The sequence below is a fragment of the Alosa alosa genome, chromosome 11 (assembly GCF_017589495.1).
Source record: "Alosa alosa isolate M-15738 ecotype Scorff River chromosome 11, AALO_Geno_1.1, whole genome shotgun sequence".
Lineage (NCBI taxonomy): Eukaryota > Metazoa > Chordata > Actinopteri > Clupeiformes > Clupeidae > Alosa > Alosa alosa.
The window spans coordinates 30,930,713-30,943,367 of record NC_063199.1 but is presented as its reverse complement, the minus strand read 5'-3'; the positions used below and the strand labels follow the sequence as shown (position 1 = coordinate 30,943,367).

The 12,655-nt window shown below is 44.6% G+C and overlaps 1 protein-coding gene across 1 annotated transcript; it reads right to left on the bottom strand.

Annotated features, from left to right (window-relative positions):
• Positions 1 to 19: 19 nt before the first annotated feature.
• ddx11 (DEAD/H (Asp-Glu-Ala-Asp/His) box helicase 11) lies at positions 20 to 12,606 on the bottom strand. Its single transcript, XM_048256803.1, has 26 exons — positions 12,041 to 12,606; positions 11,686 to 11,895; positions 11,461 to 11,547; positions 11,177 to 11,313; positions 10,965 to 11,016; positions 10,619 to 10,726; positions 10,420 to 10,507; positions 9,695 to 9,903; positions 9,335 to 9,487; positions 9,147 to 9,193; positions 7,202 to 7,281; positions 6,925 to 6,966; positions 6,726 to 6,793; positions 6,583 to 6,621; positions 6,296 to 6,422; positions 5,230 to 5,361; positions 4,611 to 4,723; positions 3,183 to 3,255; positions 2,521 to 2,624; positions 2,192 to 2,341; positions 2,013 to 2,081; positions 1,770 to 1,870; positions 1,506 to 1,590; positions 989 to 1,064; positions 474 to 628; positions 20 to 204 (listed from the first exon to the last, which is right to left on the bottom strand). The coding sequence occupies exons 1-26, from the start codon at positions 12,167 to 12,169 to the stop codon at positions 169 to 171; spliced, it is 2,670 nt and encodes an 889-aa protein (XP_048112760.1). The 5' UTR covers positions 12,170 to 12,606; the 3' UTR covers positions 20 to 168.
• Positions 12,607 to 12,655: the final 49 nt, after the last annotated feature.

Below are 12,655 nucleotides of genomic sequence, written 5' to 3'. Positions count from 1 at the left end.
CAACTGCAATGGAAGGGAATTGATTTATCTGGTTTATTATGGGATGGATCACAATCATTTCAACAACAAATATCTTTCAGCATCAACAGTTAATAAAACAGACGGTGAAGAACTCACACAACTGACAGACACACACACAGAGACAAGCAGTGATCTCGTTCCTTCATCTCAGTTCAGCTGTTTTTGCCTCTTCTCCAGGAAGAACTGCAAGACAAATGGATAAACAACTCACATCAAATTATTCACCACCAGAAACGCACACACACTTAAGATTCCTGTCCTTCCAGTCTCACATACACTGGAGAAATGAAAACAAACACACACACATTCTAAGCAGTCACAAAAGGTAGCAGATTTCTGAAGAAAAACTAATGAAATGTACCCAAAAAATGGAATCTGAATTCTTGCTTTGTACAAACCAACCCCACCATCCCTATTTATCCATTCTCCCTTCCAAATTCTGTCACACACACCTTCCTGATACTGGCAAAGGCCGGTCCGAAGCTGTTGTGTGTCTGCGTGCTCCTGCGAATCCACTCCGGAATCTTCTGTAGCGTGGCGGGACGTGAGAATCGGCGATCCAGCAGAACCACGCAGGCGTAGTCGCCGCGGTGACGAATTGCCCTGCCTGCACAGACACAAGCATCGGACGATAGACTTTAGCCATCTATAAACTATAGCCCTATACTATACTATAACATATTGTATATACTATATTTAAAATATGTAAATACTGTGAACTACATGTAATTTACTGCAAAATGCTATGAACTACATGTACTATACTATGGAATAGTGAATACCATAAAATAGATATAGTCTTACTTCTAGTATATACTATAAAACTATATAGATGTAGAGTTACATGACAAATGGTTTGTGATACAGTCTGATGTCACATGGGTTTTGTGGTTAAATTGTACCCAGCTGAGAAATGCATGTCATCATGACATTCACGGAAGGTCTGAGGCGTCTTGGCCCAACTCACCTATGGACTGATTAACGGCTTTCATACAGAGGTTCTCCACCAATGCCCTGCCAGGACTCCGGCCCCCTATATGTGGCTAGCAAAACAAGCGACAAAATGAGTCGATGAGGAAAACGAGAAGCAGGGACTCTAAACACAAGGAGATGTTTCCCATCAGACTGATAGTATAGTAAGTAGGGCTGTCAAAATAACTGATTAATTTCGATTAATTAATTTGAGAAAAAATAACTGATTAAAAAAAATAGTGCAGATTAATCGATTCCGTATGACCTTTGACCCCGAGCCGTTCTAGTCAGTAAAAATTAGACTGTAAAATGGAGAGAGAAGAAAACGTGCTGCCTGGATCATTGATTGGAACATTTACACATTTGCTCAAGGGCACTTCAGCCGTGCCTACTGGTTGGGGTTTGAACCGGCAACCCTCCGGTTACAAGTCCAAGCGCTAACCAGTAGGCCACGGCTGCCCCCAAAATTCTGCCCCCAAAATGCAAAATGGCACGACTACAGGGCCACTCACCATGTTCTTGTCCAGGTAAGACATCTTCTCCAACAGCTCAGGTGACTTAATGTTGGGGTAAGGCATTCCCACCATCACTATACACCTGTCAACACCCGCATATGCAATGAACAAACAATACACACACACACACACACACACACACACATGTACGTGTGTGAAGCGGTTTTATTACATTACAAAGTTAACAAATTGTTTAAACTGTCATGTTAGAGAGAACACCCTTTCTCTTCTTCTCTTCCCAACACAAACACATACACACACCTGCCAAGATCATCTGAGAAATTGATCCCCTCGCTCATCTTCCCTCCAACCACAGAGAAGAGCAGCGCCCCCGACTGACCACATGGAGAAGTGACGCAACGCTGATAAACACAGCACATATACATTAAAAACACACACAAACCTATGCATAGTCACCAAAATAAACATACCCATACAATCAAACATATAATCCACACATTCACAAACTCACCTCTATATAGACTTGCACATACACACACTTACCTGAATACACCTGGAGTATTCAGACAACACCTGCTCAACCTGATTGGCCTTTTTTGGCTCCTGGAAGATCTGAGAGAAGAGAGAATCTCAACAACTCTACACAAACCAAATCAGATGAGGAGACAACAGACAAAGTGTGGATGTGTGTGTGTGTGTGTGTGTGTGTACAGTGGAATTACCTTCTTCTTGGCAGCCAGTCGCTGGAGGACTCCGGTACCTTCCCAGAATTCTAGAATCTTCCTCTCATACTCGTAAGAAGGGAAGAAACACACAACGCCCCCCGGAACTACGTTACACAGGTTAGAGAGGACACGACCGGTCTCCTCCATCTGATGCACAAAAACACACACAAAAACACACACACACACACACAGTTAAACTTTTGTGAAATATACAATAAAATAAACTCACACATGCACAAATCCTCAAAATCAGGTACATGCACTCAGTGTCAGTGTCACTCAGTGACAGTGTGTGTACTGTAGGAGTGTGTGTGTGTGTGTGTTACCATCTTTGGAGTGTCTCTCGTCTGGAAGGTGAACTCCAGCTCCTGCCCTGATGGTCCTGCACACAGAACTATGGGTAAAATATTCTCTGGAGGAATCACATGACCTACAAACAGAGAGGGAGACAGAAAACACACACACAGTGTATCAGAGGAATGAGAGTATTCAAGAATCTTGTATTATCTCAACCCCCACCACCACCACCCCATATTCCTATATCTCTTATCTCCCCGGTCTCTCTGATGTAATGAGGCTCTCTGCTGAAATGTGACAACGAAGGTGACAGCAGGTAGTACCGGTCTGCCTTAAGAAAAGCTTCCTCAGCACAGAGCCGAGAGAAGGGGAGACTTTGGAGGTCAAATGGGTCCACTGAGGAAGTGAAGTGAGGTGTAGTTAAATAAGTGAAAATGCTTAGATGGCAAAAGAAAGTGTGCTTATACACAGGAAGAAGCCCTGATGTCCTCTACTCGACAGACTGGGTCAAGGAAGGTGCCTCACGTCAGCGTTTAGCATGATTGCGCCAACCTACAAACGCTACAACGCTACAAACAACAACATCAACTACACAATAATGCTATCAGCACATCTCTCTCTCTCCCTCTCCCTGTTTCTCACTCTTTCTCTCCCTCTCCCTGTTTCTCACTCTTTCTCTCCCTCTCCTTACCACAGGAGAACTCTGTGATTCGCTCCTCTGTCAGTCCAGCAGCAAGAAGCAGCTGTTCCTTAAAGTCAGCCACCTGAAACACACACACACACACACACACACACTTCATTAAAATGTATGACAAACACATCTTTGATATGTAAAGATATGGCCGTGTGTGTGTGTGTGTGTGTGTGTGTGTGTGTGTGTGTGTGTGTGTGTGTGTGTGTGTGTGTGTGTGTGTGTGTGTGTGTGTGTGTAGATAGTTGTGCATAAGCAGTGCAAGCTACAGTCTGAGTAAGAGGCAATGACAGACTCCGACAGTGGAGCAGTTTTTTGTAGCGTGTGTTAATGAATAATTATCTGCAAGCACGGTCACCAGAACGGCAGCCATTATCACCAAGGGCTTTGTAAATGTCTCTGTCTCTATGGGTAGTGCATCCATGTGTGTTGCGTGTGTGTGTGTGTGTGTGTTGCGTGTGTGTGTGTGTGTGTGTGTGTGCGTGCGTGTGCGTGCGTGCGATGAATACTGTGTGTGTGGATGCACAATTATGCATCTCTGTCAGCATGTTTTTATGTACATGTGAATATGGGTGTGCTATATGTGTGTGTGTTGAGTGAATGTGAATGAGTTGAAAGTCTCAATAATCCCTTAGCTGTAAAAGGTAAAAAGGTCTGGCCATCTTAATTGGAAATGTGAGAAGAAATGTAGGACTTTTAAGACACTTTAAAAAACCCAGGTGTCTGAATGTATTAAGACCTCAGCTTTTACAGCCATGTGAATGCAATAAATAAATCAGCTAAAGGCCTCTGTGTTTGGCTGTGTTTTGGCTGTCAAAACAGAAATCAGAAAAATGTAGACCTTTTTCTCCAGCAAGGTTGAATACTGCAATGATCTTTTCCCACAGCCAAACAGTTTCAGGTTGTACAAAATGCAGCTTCTGGTGTAAACCAAAAGAACTGACCACATTACTCCATTATGTAAATTCTAAGTGATGATGCGATTCTAGGCGCTTTCACTTTGGACAAAAGCGTCTGATAAGAAACATAAACACTTCTGGTTGCTTATAAATCACTAAATGAATAAAAACCCACGTGGGTGTTTTACTGAGTATCTTTGAAAGCATGCCGTTTTCCATCTGGATTAATCATGTCTGTCACATGTTTGTCTATATGTGTTTGTGTGCGTACACAAATATGAGTGTGTGTATACATTGTATACAGACTTGTGTTGGTGAATATGTGAGTGTGTGTATATATTTGTGTGTGTGTGAATTTGGGTATTCTGATTACTGTGTATTTAAGTACACACACACTCTGCTGACTGTCTGTGTGTGTGTGTGTGTTTGTGTGTGTGTGTGTGTGGGCTGCTGCTGGTTGTATGTGAGAGTTGTGTTGGCTCGTGTGTGTGTGTGTGTGTGTGTGTGTGTGTGTGTGTGTGTTTCTCACAGGTTGCATGGTGCCTCCAGCGATGATGACAGCTCTGCAGTCTCTCAGCACCTCAGCAAAGTGCAGTGCTGCATTCAGCAGCAGAAAACGCACCGAGCACTGGCCTACACACCCTACAGAGAGAGGGAGGGAGGGAGAAACTGAACCGAGACATCTCAGATATCTCCATCTGTAAAAGAAGCCAAGAGATATCTGGTGTGTGCAAACTTAGAATAGTGTGTGTGTGTGTATATATATATATATATGTGTGTGTGTGTGTGTGTGTGTGTGTGTGTGTGTGTATGTATGTGTGTGTGTGTATATATGTATGTGTGGTGTGTGTGTGTGTGTGTATATATATATTTATATGTGTGTGTGTGTGTGTGTGTGTGTGTGTGTGTGTGTGTGTGTGTGTGTGTGTGTGTGGGGGAAAGAGGTGGGCTGGGATGGTGAGTGTGTGTTAGAGGTTGAGCTGGGATGGTGAGAGAGAGGGTCAGAAATTATGGCCTCTGGCTGAACATCTCTGTAATTGTCTTTGGTCATCTGTGTGTAAGAGGCAAAGTGACAGAGAGAGGGGGGGAGAGGGGAGGAGAAGAGAGAGAGAGAGAGAGAGAGAGAGAACACATGCATGTGTGTGTACCCTGTCTCTGTATCACCACCCTTCCATCCTTGTTGGCACTGGTCAGGCCAGACAGGAAGCTCTCCACCAGCATCAATGGAGAAGTCAAACTGGGCTTATTCTCTTCTGCCCCCCTCTGGTCTTCAATGAGAACTGCACACAAAATATGGTGAATGAAAAAAAGACTAGTGGGAGTGCTTGTTCAAAACATGTCTATTCCCGTAGAAAACCTGTAGCCCAATTACATGCTGACAAGTAGACCTTCTTTAAAATAGGATGATAGGAATAAACATCATTCCAGCTAAGCATTTATCACAGATCAAAATGACATTGTGACCGTTGTAAATACTTCTCACGGCTTGAGAAGGAGGGAAGGAAGCAAGGAAGGAAGGAAAGAAGGAAGCAAGGAAGGAAGGAAGGAAGCAAGGAAGGAAGGAAAGAAGGAAGCAAGGAAGGGAGGATGGAAGCAAGGAAGGGAGGAAGCAAGGAAGGAAGGGAGGAAGCAAGGAAGGGAGAAAGCAATGAAGGAAGGGAGGAAGCAAGGAAGGGAGGAAGCAAGGAAGGGAGGAAGCAAGGAAGGAAGGGAGGAAGCAAGGGAGGAAGGAAGGACAAAAAGACAAATGATCTGCACCCTATGGCTCCGTATACATCTACCACCACCGCCACTGTTGCACTACATTTCAAAACAAATGCCTGATTTCTACATCACTGTTCTTAGCCACTCCCTCTGGTCGCTGATTGGCCCACCATTCTGGTGGCTGAGGGAATAGCTCCGTATGAAAATGAGCTGAGATATTAAGACGGGTGGGGCCAGGCTCATTAATTATGCAGTTCTAAAGGAACATTGAAGGAAATGTTTCACAAATATTCTTCTGCATTTCCTGCATCTGACTGCAGTTGTGTATTTCTGTGTGCCTGACTTGTGGTGACTCTGTTGTGAGGTTCTACTGTATTGTGTGTTTCTGTTTTGTCGTGTGGCAATATAGTATTGTGTGATTATTGTGTGGTTGTGTCCTGTTGTGTGGTCATATAGTATTGTGAGTATTGTGTGGTTCTCTAATGTTCTAGGGGTTCTGTAGGGTCTGACCTGTGCTGGCTTTGTTTTGTAGACCCTGAAGGAACCGGCCGAGGCCCTCAGTCCGACGGTTTTCCTTGTTAGCATGTGTATGTGATGTCACACCAACACCTTCATAACGCTCAGCAAAACCACTCAGCTGTACACACACACACACACACACACACACACACACACACACACACACACACACACACACACACACACACACACACACACACACAGCATTCAGTACACTTGATTTCTTGTTGCTCATTTATGTTGCAGCAGGCATGATGAAAAACTAGTCACAACTGTACCTTTCTGCTGATCATACTCTTCTCAAAATACCTCTGCAGCTGTAAAAGAGATGCGTGTGAAGACTGTGAGTGCATTGCTTGTGTGAGAAAGCAATGAATGGTGTGTGTGTGTGTGTGTGTGTGTGTGTGTGTGTGTGTGGTACCTTGAATAGGTTGATGTTGTCAATCTGGGCTTTGAAAAGGTAGTCATTGATGGTGAACAGCTCAGTGCCTGAAGAGGAAATAGGATGCTATATATGTACTCATACATGGCTATTTGTGTAGTGGGTGCATATGTGTCTGCATATGAAATCTGTAGGTTGCTTGGGCCCAAAATAATGATAGTACACAGAGTGAACATACCTGACTGGGTGCTTTGACTGTTTGGATTCTGTCCCACTTTTCCTGCAGAAGAAAGATGCAATAAAAACTCAGTCACATACACACATGGCTAACACATGTCAAAAAACTTTTGTTTTCCGCACAGGCACACACACACACAGGCTGTAATGTATGCCCACACACACACACACACACACACACAAACACACACGGGCTGTAATGTATGCCCACACACACACACACAGGCTGTAATGTATGCCCACACACACACACACACACACACACACACACACCTCACCTCCAAGTGTGCGTACTAGCCCCTCCAACACAAATAAGATCTGCTTGATGTACATGAGGTTCTTTGCTTTCAGGCGGCTCCTGACATCACAACAGATCAGGAAAGGTCATGGGAAAGTCAAGGTGAACGACAAGGAGAGATTGGCAGTCACCTACATGTTACCATGTCACCTCAGTGTTTCCCATACATTGACTTATTTGTGGCGGCCCACCACAATATCAACTTTGACCACCACACAATGATTTTCCAGGTTGTACTAAATTGTGCTTAAATCTGGTTAGCATCATAACCACACTGTGCTAATTTGTTAAAAACTGCTGCATTCAAGTTAATTCTGCAAACCTACCACCACAAATAAAATTCAATTCTGTGGGAAACACTGCACCTACAAGTTATAGCCAACTCCAGAAGAGACCCGTTTGAGAGTCAGCTGCTCTGGATCTACGACAGACAGACAGAATGCAAGAGAGAGACAGAACACTCCAGATGGAACTCTCCCCTGCATGCCATCTGTCGGCCTGTCCTGGATTCTCCATCTGCCTGTCTGCCTCCTGCTGATCGTATCTGGTTATCTTGCAGCTAGTTTGCATCTTTCCTATCCTTACCGTGCTTGCTACTATTCTGTCTCCATCTTTATCAAGTTTCACTTTATTTATCCTTAGAAAAGGACATTTAGCATGCAGCAGGATGTCCCCTAAAACACCAATGACTGAATCCAATTGGACAGTACACAGGTACATCTGTCATTAATGAACATGGACAGAATAAATAAGTAAATAAATAATCACATAATGTATAAAAGATTCAAGAAATCAATCAAGTGAATTCAGGTTCCTAATAGCCACAGGAATAAAAGAATCCCTGGCACGTCTAGTTCTTACTGTAATAGAGGTCACCTAAAACAGCGACCAGAGGGGAGCAGATTAAACTCCCCAAAAAGTGGGTGATCAGGGCAGTTAAAATGTGGTCAGCCTGACCCCTGACCCTACTATCATATACATGTGGTCAGCCTTACCCCTGACCCTTTTATCATATACATGTGGTCAGCCTTACCCCCGACCCTTTTATCATATACATGTGGTCAGCCTTACCCCTGACCCTTTTATCATATACATGTGGTCAGCCTTACCCCTGACCCTTTTATCATATACATGTGGTCAGCCTTACCCTTGACCCTTTTATCATATACATGTGGTTAGCCTTACCCCTGACCCTTTTATCATATACAGTTTAAAATGTGGTTAGCCTTACCCCTGACCCTATTATCATATAGATGTTGGAGCTGTGGTAGCTGTTCCCCAACCACCTTAGACGCTACATTAACCAGCTTTGCTAGCTTACGCTTGCTGGTCATTGAAAGACCACTGTACCACACCACAATACAAAATGTCAAGACTGATTCAATAAAACACCGGTAAAACAAATTCATCAGTCCTGCACACACTAAATTATTTCATTTTCCGCAAAAAGAAAAGTCTCTGTTGGGCCTTTTTACAGGCAGCATCTGCGGTGCTCTCAAAAGATAATGTGCTGTCAATGATGATTCCTAAATATTTATATTCATCCACTATCTCAACATTCATGACATTATAGTAGGCAGTTTTGTTTATATAGCACCAACCCTCCTCAGAGCTCAGAGCCAAGCCCCTAGAGCAAGCACTGAGGCAGTGGTGGCAAACAAAACTCCCCTTAAGGTGCGTTGTGTCATTTCATGATGTTATTTTAGCACAGGTTATCCGCAAGCTACTAATTAAGGGTTCATAGTGTATCTCCCTGTACCAGATTCCAGTGCTCGACCACATTAGTAATAACTTATCACCACATTCCAGAGGGTTTCATATCTGGCTTGTCATGCAAAAAATTCATGTTGAAAGAGTATTGTTTGTGTGTGTGTGTGTATATGTGTGTGTGTGTGTGTGTGTGTGTGTGTGTGTGTGTGTTTTACCTGTAGCGGTCACAGTACTGAGTGAGTTGCGAGTGTGCTCTGCAGAGCTGCAAAAAGGATAAATTTGGCATAAAATGCAATCACAGTTCCAAAGACATCTCCTATTATACACATAATTGTGTGTGGGTGTGTGTGTGGGTGTGTGTGTGTGTATGTATGCGTGTGTGTATGTGAGTGTGTGTGTGTACCTGTGCCCCTGTCACTTCTGTGCTATGGATGCAGGTGAGTGTGTCAGAGAGGTTGTGGGCCTCATCGATGATGACCACCTGATCCTTCAGCTGGATGCCGGAGGCCCGCCGTGTCCCAGCATGCAACAGCGTCTGGTAAGGCAACACCACCAGCTGGGAGAGAAGGAAAAAGAAGTAGGTATGGGCAGGAAGAGCGGTAAGCAGGGATTACTCTCAGAGGGTATGCGTGTCTGTGTATGCGTGTCTGTGTATGCGCGTGTGTGTGTGTGTGTGTGTGCATCTGTGCAGCAGCAGGTATGGCCTTGCCATTGTTGTAGTACAGGCAGGTTTGTGTGTGTGTGTGTGTGTGGGGGGGTGTACCTGTGCAGCAGGTATGGCCTTGCGGGTGCTGTAGTAAGGACAGGTGTGCGTTTTGCGGCCCAGCTGCACCAGCTGCTCGATGTCGCGGACCTCCACTAACACTTCGTCCCTCATCGTCATCAATTTCTCAAATCCTGAGAATGGACATGTCGCCTTGACAACGCCACGGCGGCGCTTGGCCTCGTCCTCCGCCGGCTTCTCTGGCTTGTCTGTATCGTATGCATAGAGTTCAATATTTAGGCTGCTTCACGCACTCATGCTTCTGCTTCATGTTTGTGCAGAATAACTGTTAGTATAGGTGTTAGACCAGGGGTGGGCAAACTTTTTGGCTCAAGGGCCACATTGGGTTTTGAAAATTGGCCGGCGGGCCGCACAACAACGTCGTCTCTATCGCAGGAGAAAAATGTAACAACGTATGTAAATATTATAACAAGGTTATAACATGTTTTTTTATCTGGGAATCAGAACATCTTTTGACCCCATGGTAGGTGTGCAGTACATAAGCGTATGTAATGGGGTAGGTGTGCAGTATATAAGCATATGTAATGGGGTAGGTGTGCAGTACATAAGCGTATGTTATGGGGTAGGTGTGCAGTATATAAGCGTATGTAATGGGGTAGGTGTGCAGTATATAAGCGTATGTAATGGGGTAGGTGTGCAGTACATAAGCGTATGTAATGGGGTAGGTGTGCAGTACATAAGCGTATGTAATGGGGTCACCTCACCGTGTTTGTTCTTCTGCATCTCCATACATCTCTCGTTAATCAGCGGAGTGCTCCCCAAACGCAGCACTTCTGGGTTTATACACAGATTCTACAGCACAAAGAATACAAATTCATTCCAGACAGATTCTACAATCGGAAAAACACCACCGCATGCGCACACGTACGCACGCGGGCACGTACGCACACACACGTCTCTTACCTGTCTGGAGCCAAGGCTGACGAGGCTGACTGAAGGTCCAAATGGACTCTTCTGGACCTCATGCACAAACTGGGCCAGCTGAGAATGTGTTCTGCTACAGTAATAAATCTAACACACACACACACACACACACACACACACACTTTTAGGTATTTGGTGCTTTATGTAAAATCTGCAGTGGACTGCTAACTAATACAACTTTATTATTACAATACGATCTAAGGCAATAGTTGGTATGTCTGTGAAAACCTGAAACAATTGTGTCTGTGTGTGTGTGTGTGTGTGTGTGTGTGTGTGTGTGTGTGTGTCTGTGAGAGAGTGTATAAATATCACATGAAACACACACCTTTGTGACGTGTTCCTCCTCCAAGTCATCCAGCTCATCATCGTCGCACAACCTGCAAGGCAACAGAGAAAACCCAGCTTGATGTCACTGTACATCAACACCCATCACTGCAAAGCAACCTGCAAAGCAACCTGAGCAAAGCAAAGCAAATACTCATAGACAGAAAGACACAGATAGCTGGACACACACACACACTGTCTATCTCGCCTCACTTGTTTTTGGGAGCGGATTCTTCATCGCTCTCGTATTCGGCCACAATGAGGCCCTCATCCTGAGGGTCCTGAGCTGGCTCTCCTGGGTCTCGCCCAGTCTCCTGCAGCATCTTAGAGATCTCATCATCTTCTTCAGTCTACAGGGACACACACACACACACAGAGGATTGTCACAATCAAGATATCAATCTTGAATCTGAAGATGACAACCATTGCCTATACATCATGTCATTGTGTTTGGTGACATGCATGCACAGACAGAACACAACAGAACACGCACACACCTTCCTCTTCAGAGCGTACTTGAGCTGTGCGCTGTGTCGGATCATCTCCAGCTTCTCATCTCTTCTCTTCCGCCTCATCTCTTCATCCTGTGAGAATGATGAAGAGAACATTGATCAACTGCTTCCACTTGTTCCCTCAAGTAGAGTTTGTGGAGAATCTCTCTCTCTCTCTCTCTCTCTCACACACACACACACACACACACACACACTTTCTCTCTCACTTACCTTGAGTTTGTTCACCTGATCCCTCTCTGCTTTCTTCTGCACAAAGTCAGTGATCCAGTCAGGTTCAGTGGACCCTGAGCTTGTCTGTGTCCCGGCCACCTTCTCCTTCTCCTCCTCCTCTCTCAGAAGTCTGGCTGCTTCCTCTCTCTTCTTGGTCTCATAATCCCTCAGCCAGGTAAGAGCACCGCAGATCAGACTTAAAGACTTGCCCTGCACAGAGAGAGAGCGAGAGGGAGAGGGAGAGGGAGAGAGAGAGAGCTAACTTGAGATGTGGCAAGCATGGCAAATGACATTGTGAAACAAGTAACATTCCCATCTAATAGAGCTGACACCATATGACCCACGACTCACTTACCGTGCCTGTAGGGCTCTCGAATATGCCAACCTGGCCTTGATCGAGTGTAGCATACAAAACTTTCATGAATTGCTCCTGAATCGGGTATGGTTGGAAGGGAAAGGGAAAGCCCCCCGTATCGCTGTCCATTTCTTCTGTACAATAAGACTTATTCTAACATATTCCACAGATGTATCCCAGCTGGTCGGTGTCTGTCACAATCGAAACACCTACCCAAGACGTGTGTCGATCGATTCGGCTGGGGAGTAAAATAGAACAGCTTTCATAAAATCGACACAAAGGGATACCTGCACGTCTTGTGGCTAAACCGCCACTGGCTGGAAAATACGTCTAGATGTCTGGCCTGGGAATGGGAATAGAGATCTGCTTCAGAACTATTTTCATTAGCTGCTAGAAAACTCACTTCCTTCGACATACGCGCCAATCTGAGAGTTTGACCAATGAGAGCAAAGAGGGTTGGGAGAAAGCCTAGGGACCGTATGAATGTGTTTGACTGTGATAAAAAATGTAAACACACTCTCGCTAATCGAATATGTTTTGTGAGATTAAACGTGAAGACAATCGTCCATTGCAACACATGTAGAATAATTTCTTATCAAACAAAAAAATATTGTA

Excerpts from the sequence above, each read along its gene's own strand:
- ddx11 (XM_048256803.1), bottom strand. The coding sequence starts at position 12,169 with ATGGACAGCGATACGGGGGGCTTTCCCTTTCCCTTCCAACCATACCCG. Across the intron at positions 2,082-2,191 it reads GACTGGCTGCCAAGAAGAAG|ATCTTCCAGGAGCCAAAAAA; the intron begins GTAATTCCACTG and ends CTCTTCTCTCAG. Across the intron at positions 629-988 it reads AGCCGTTAATCAGTCCATAG|GCAGGGCAATTCGTCACCGC; the intron begins GTGAGTTGGGCC and ends GTGTCTGTGCAG.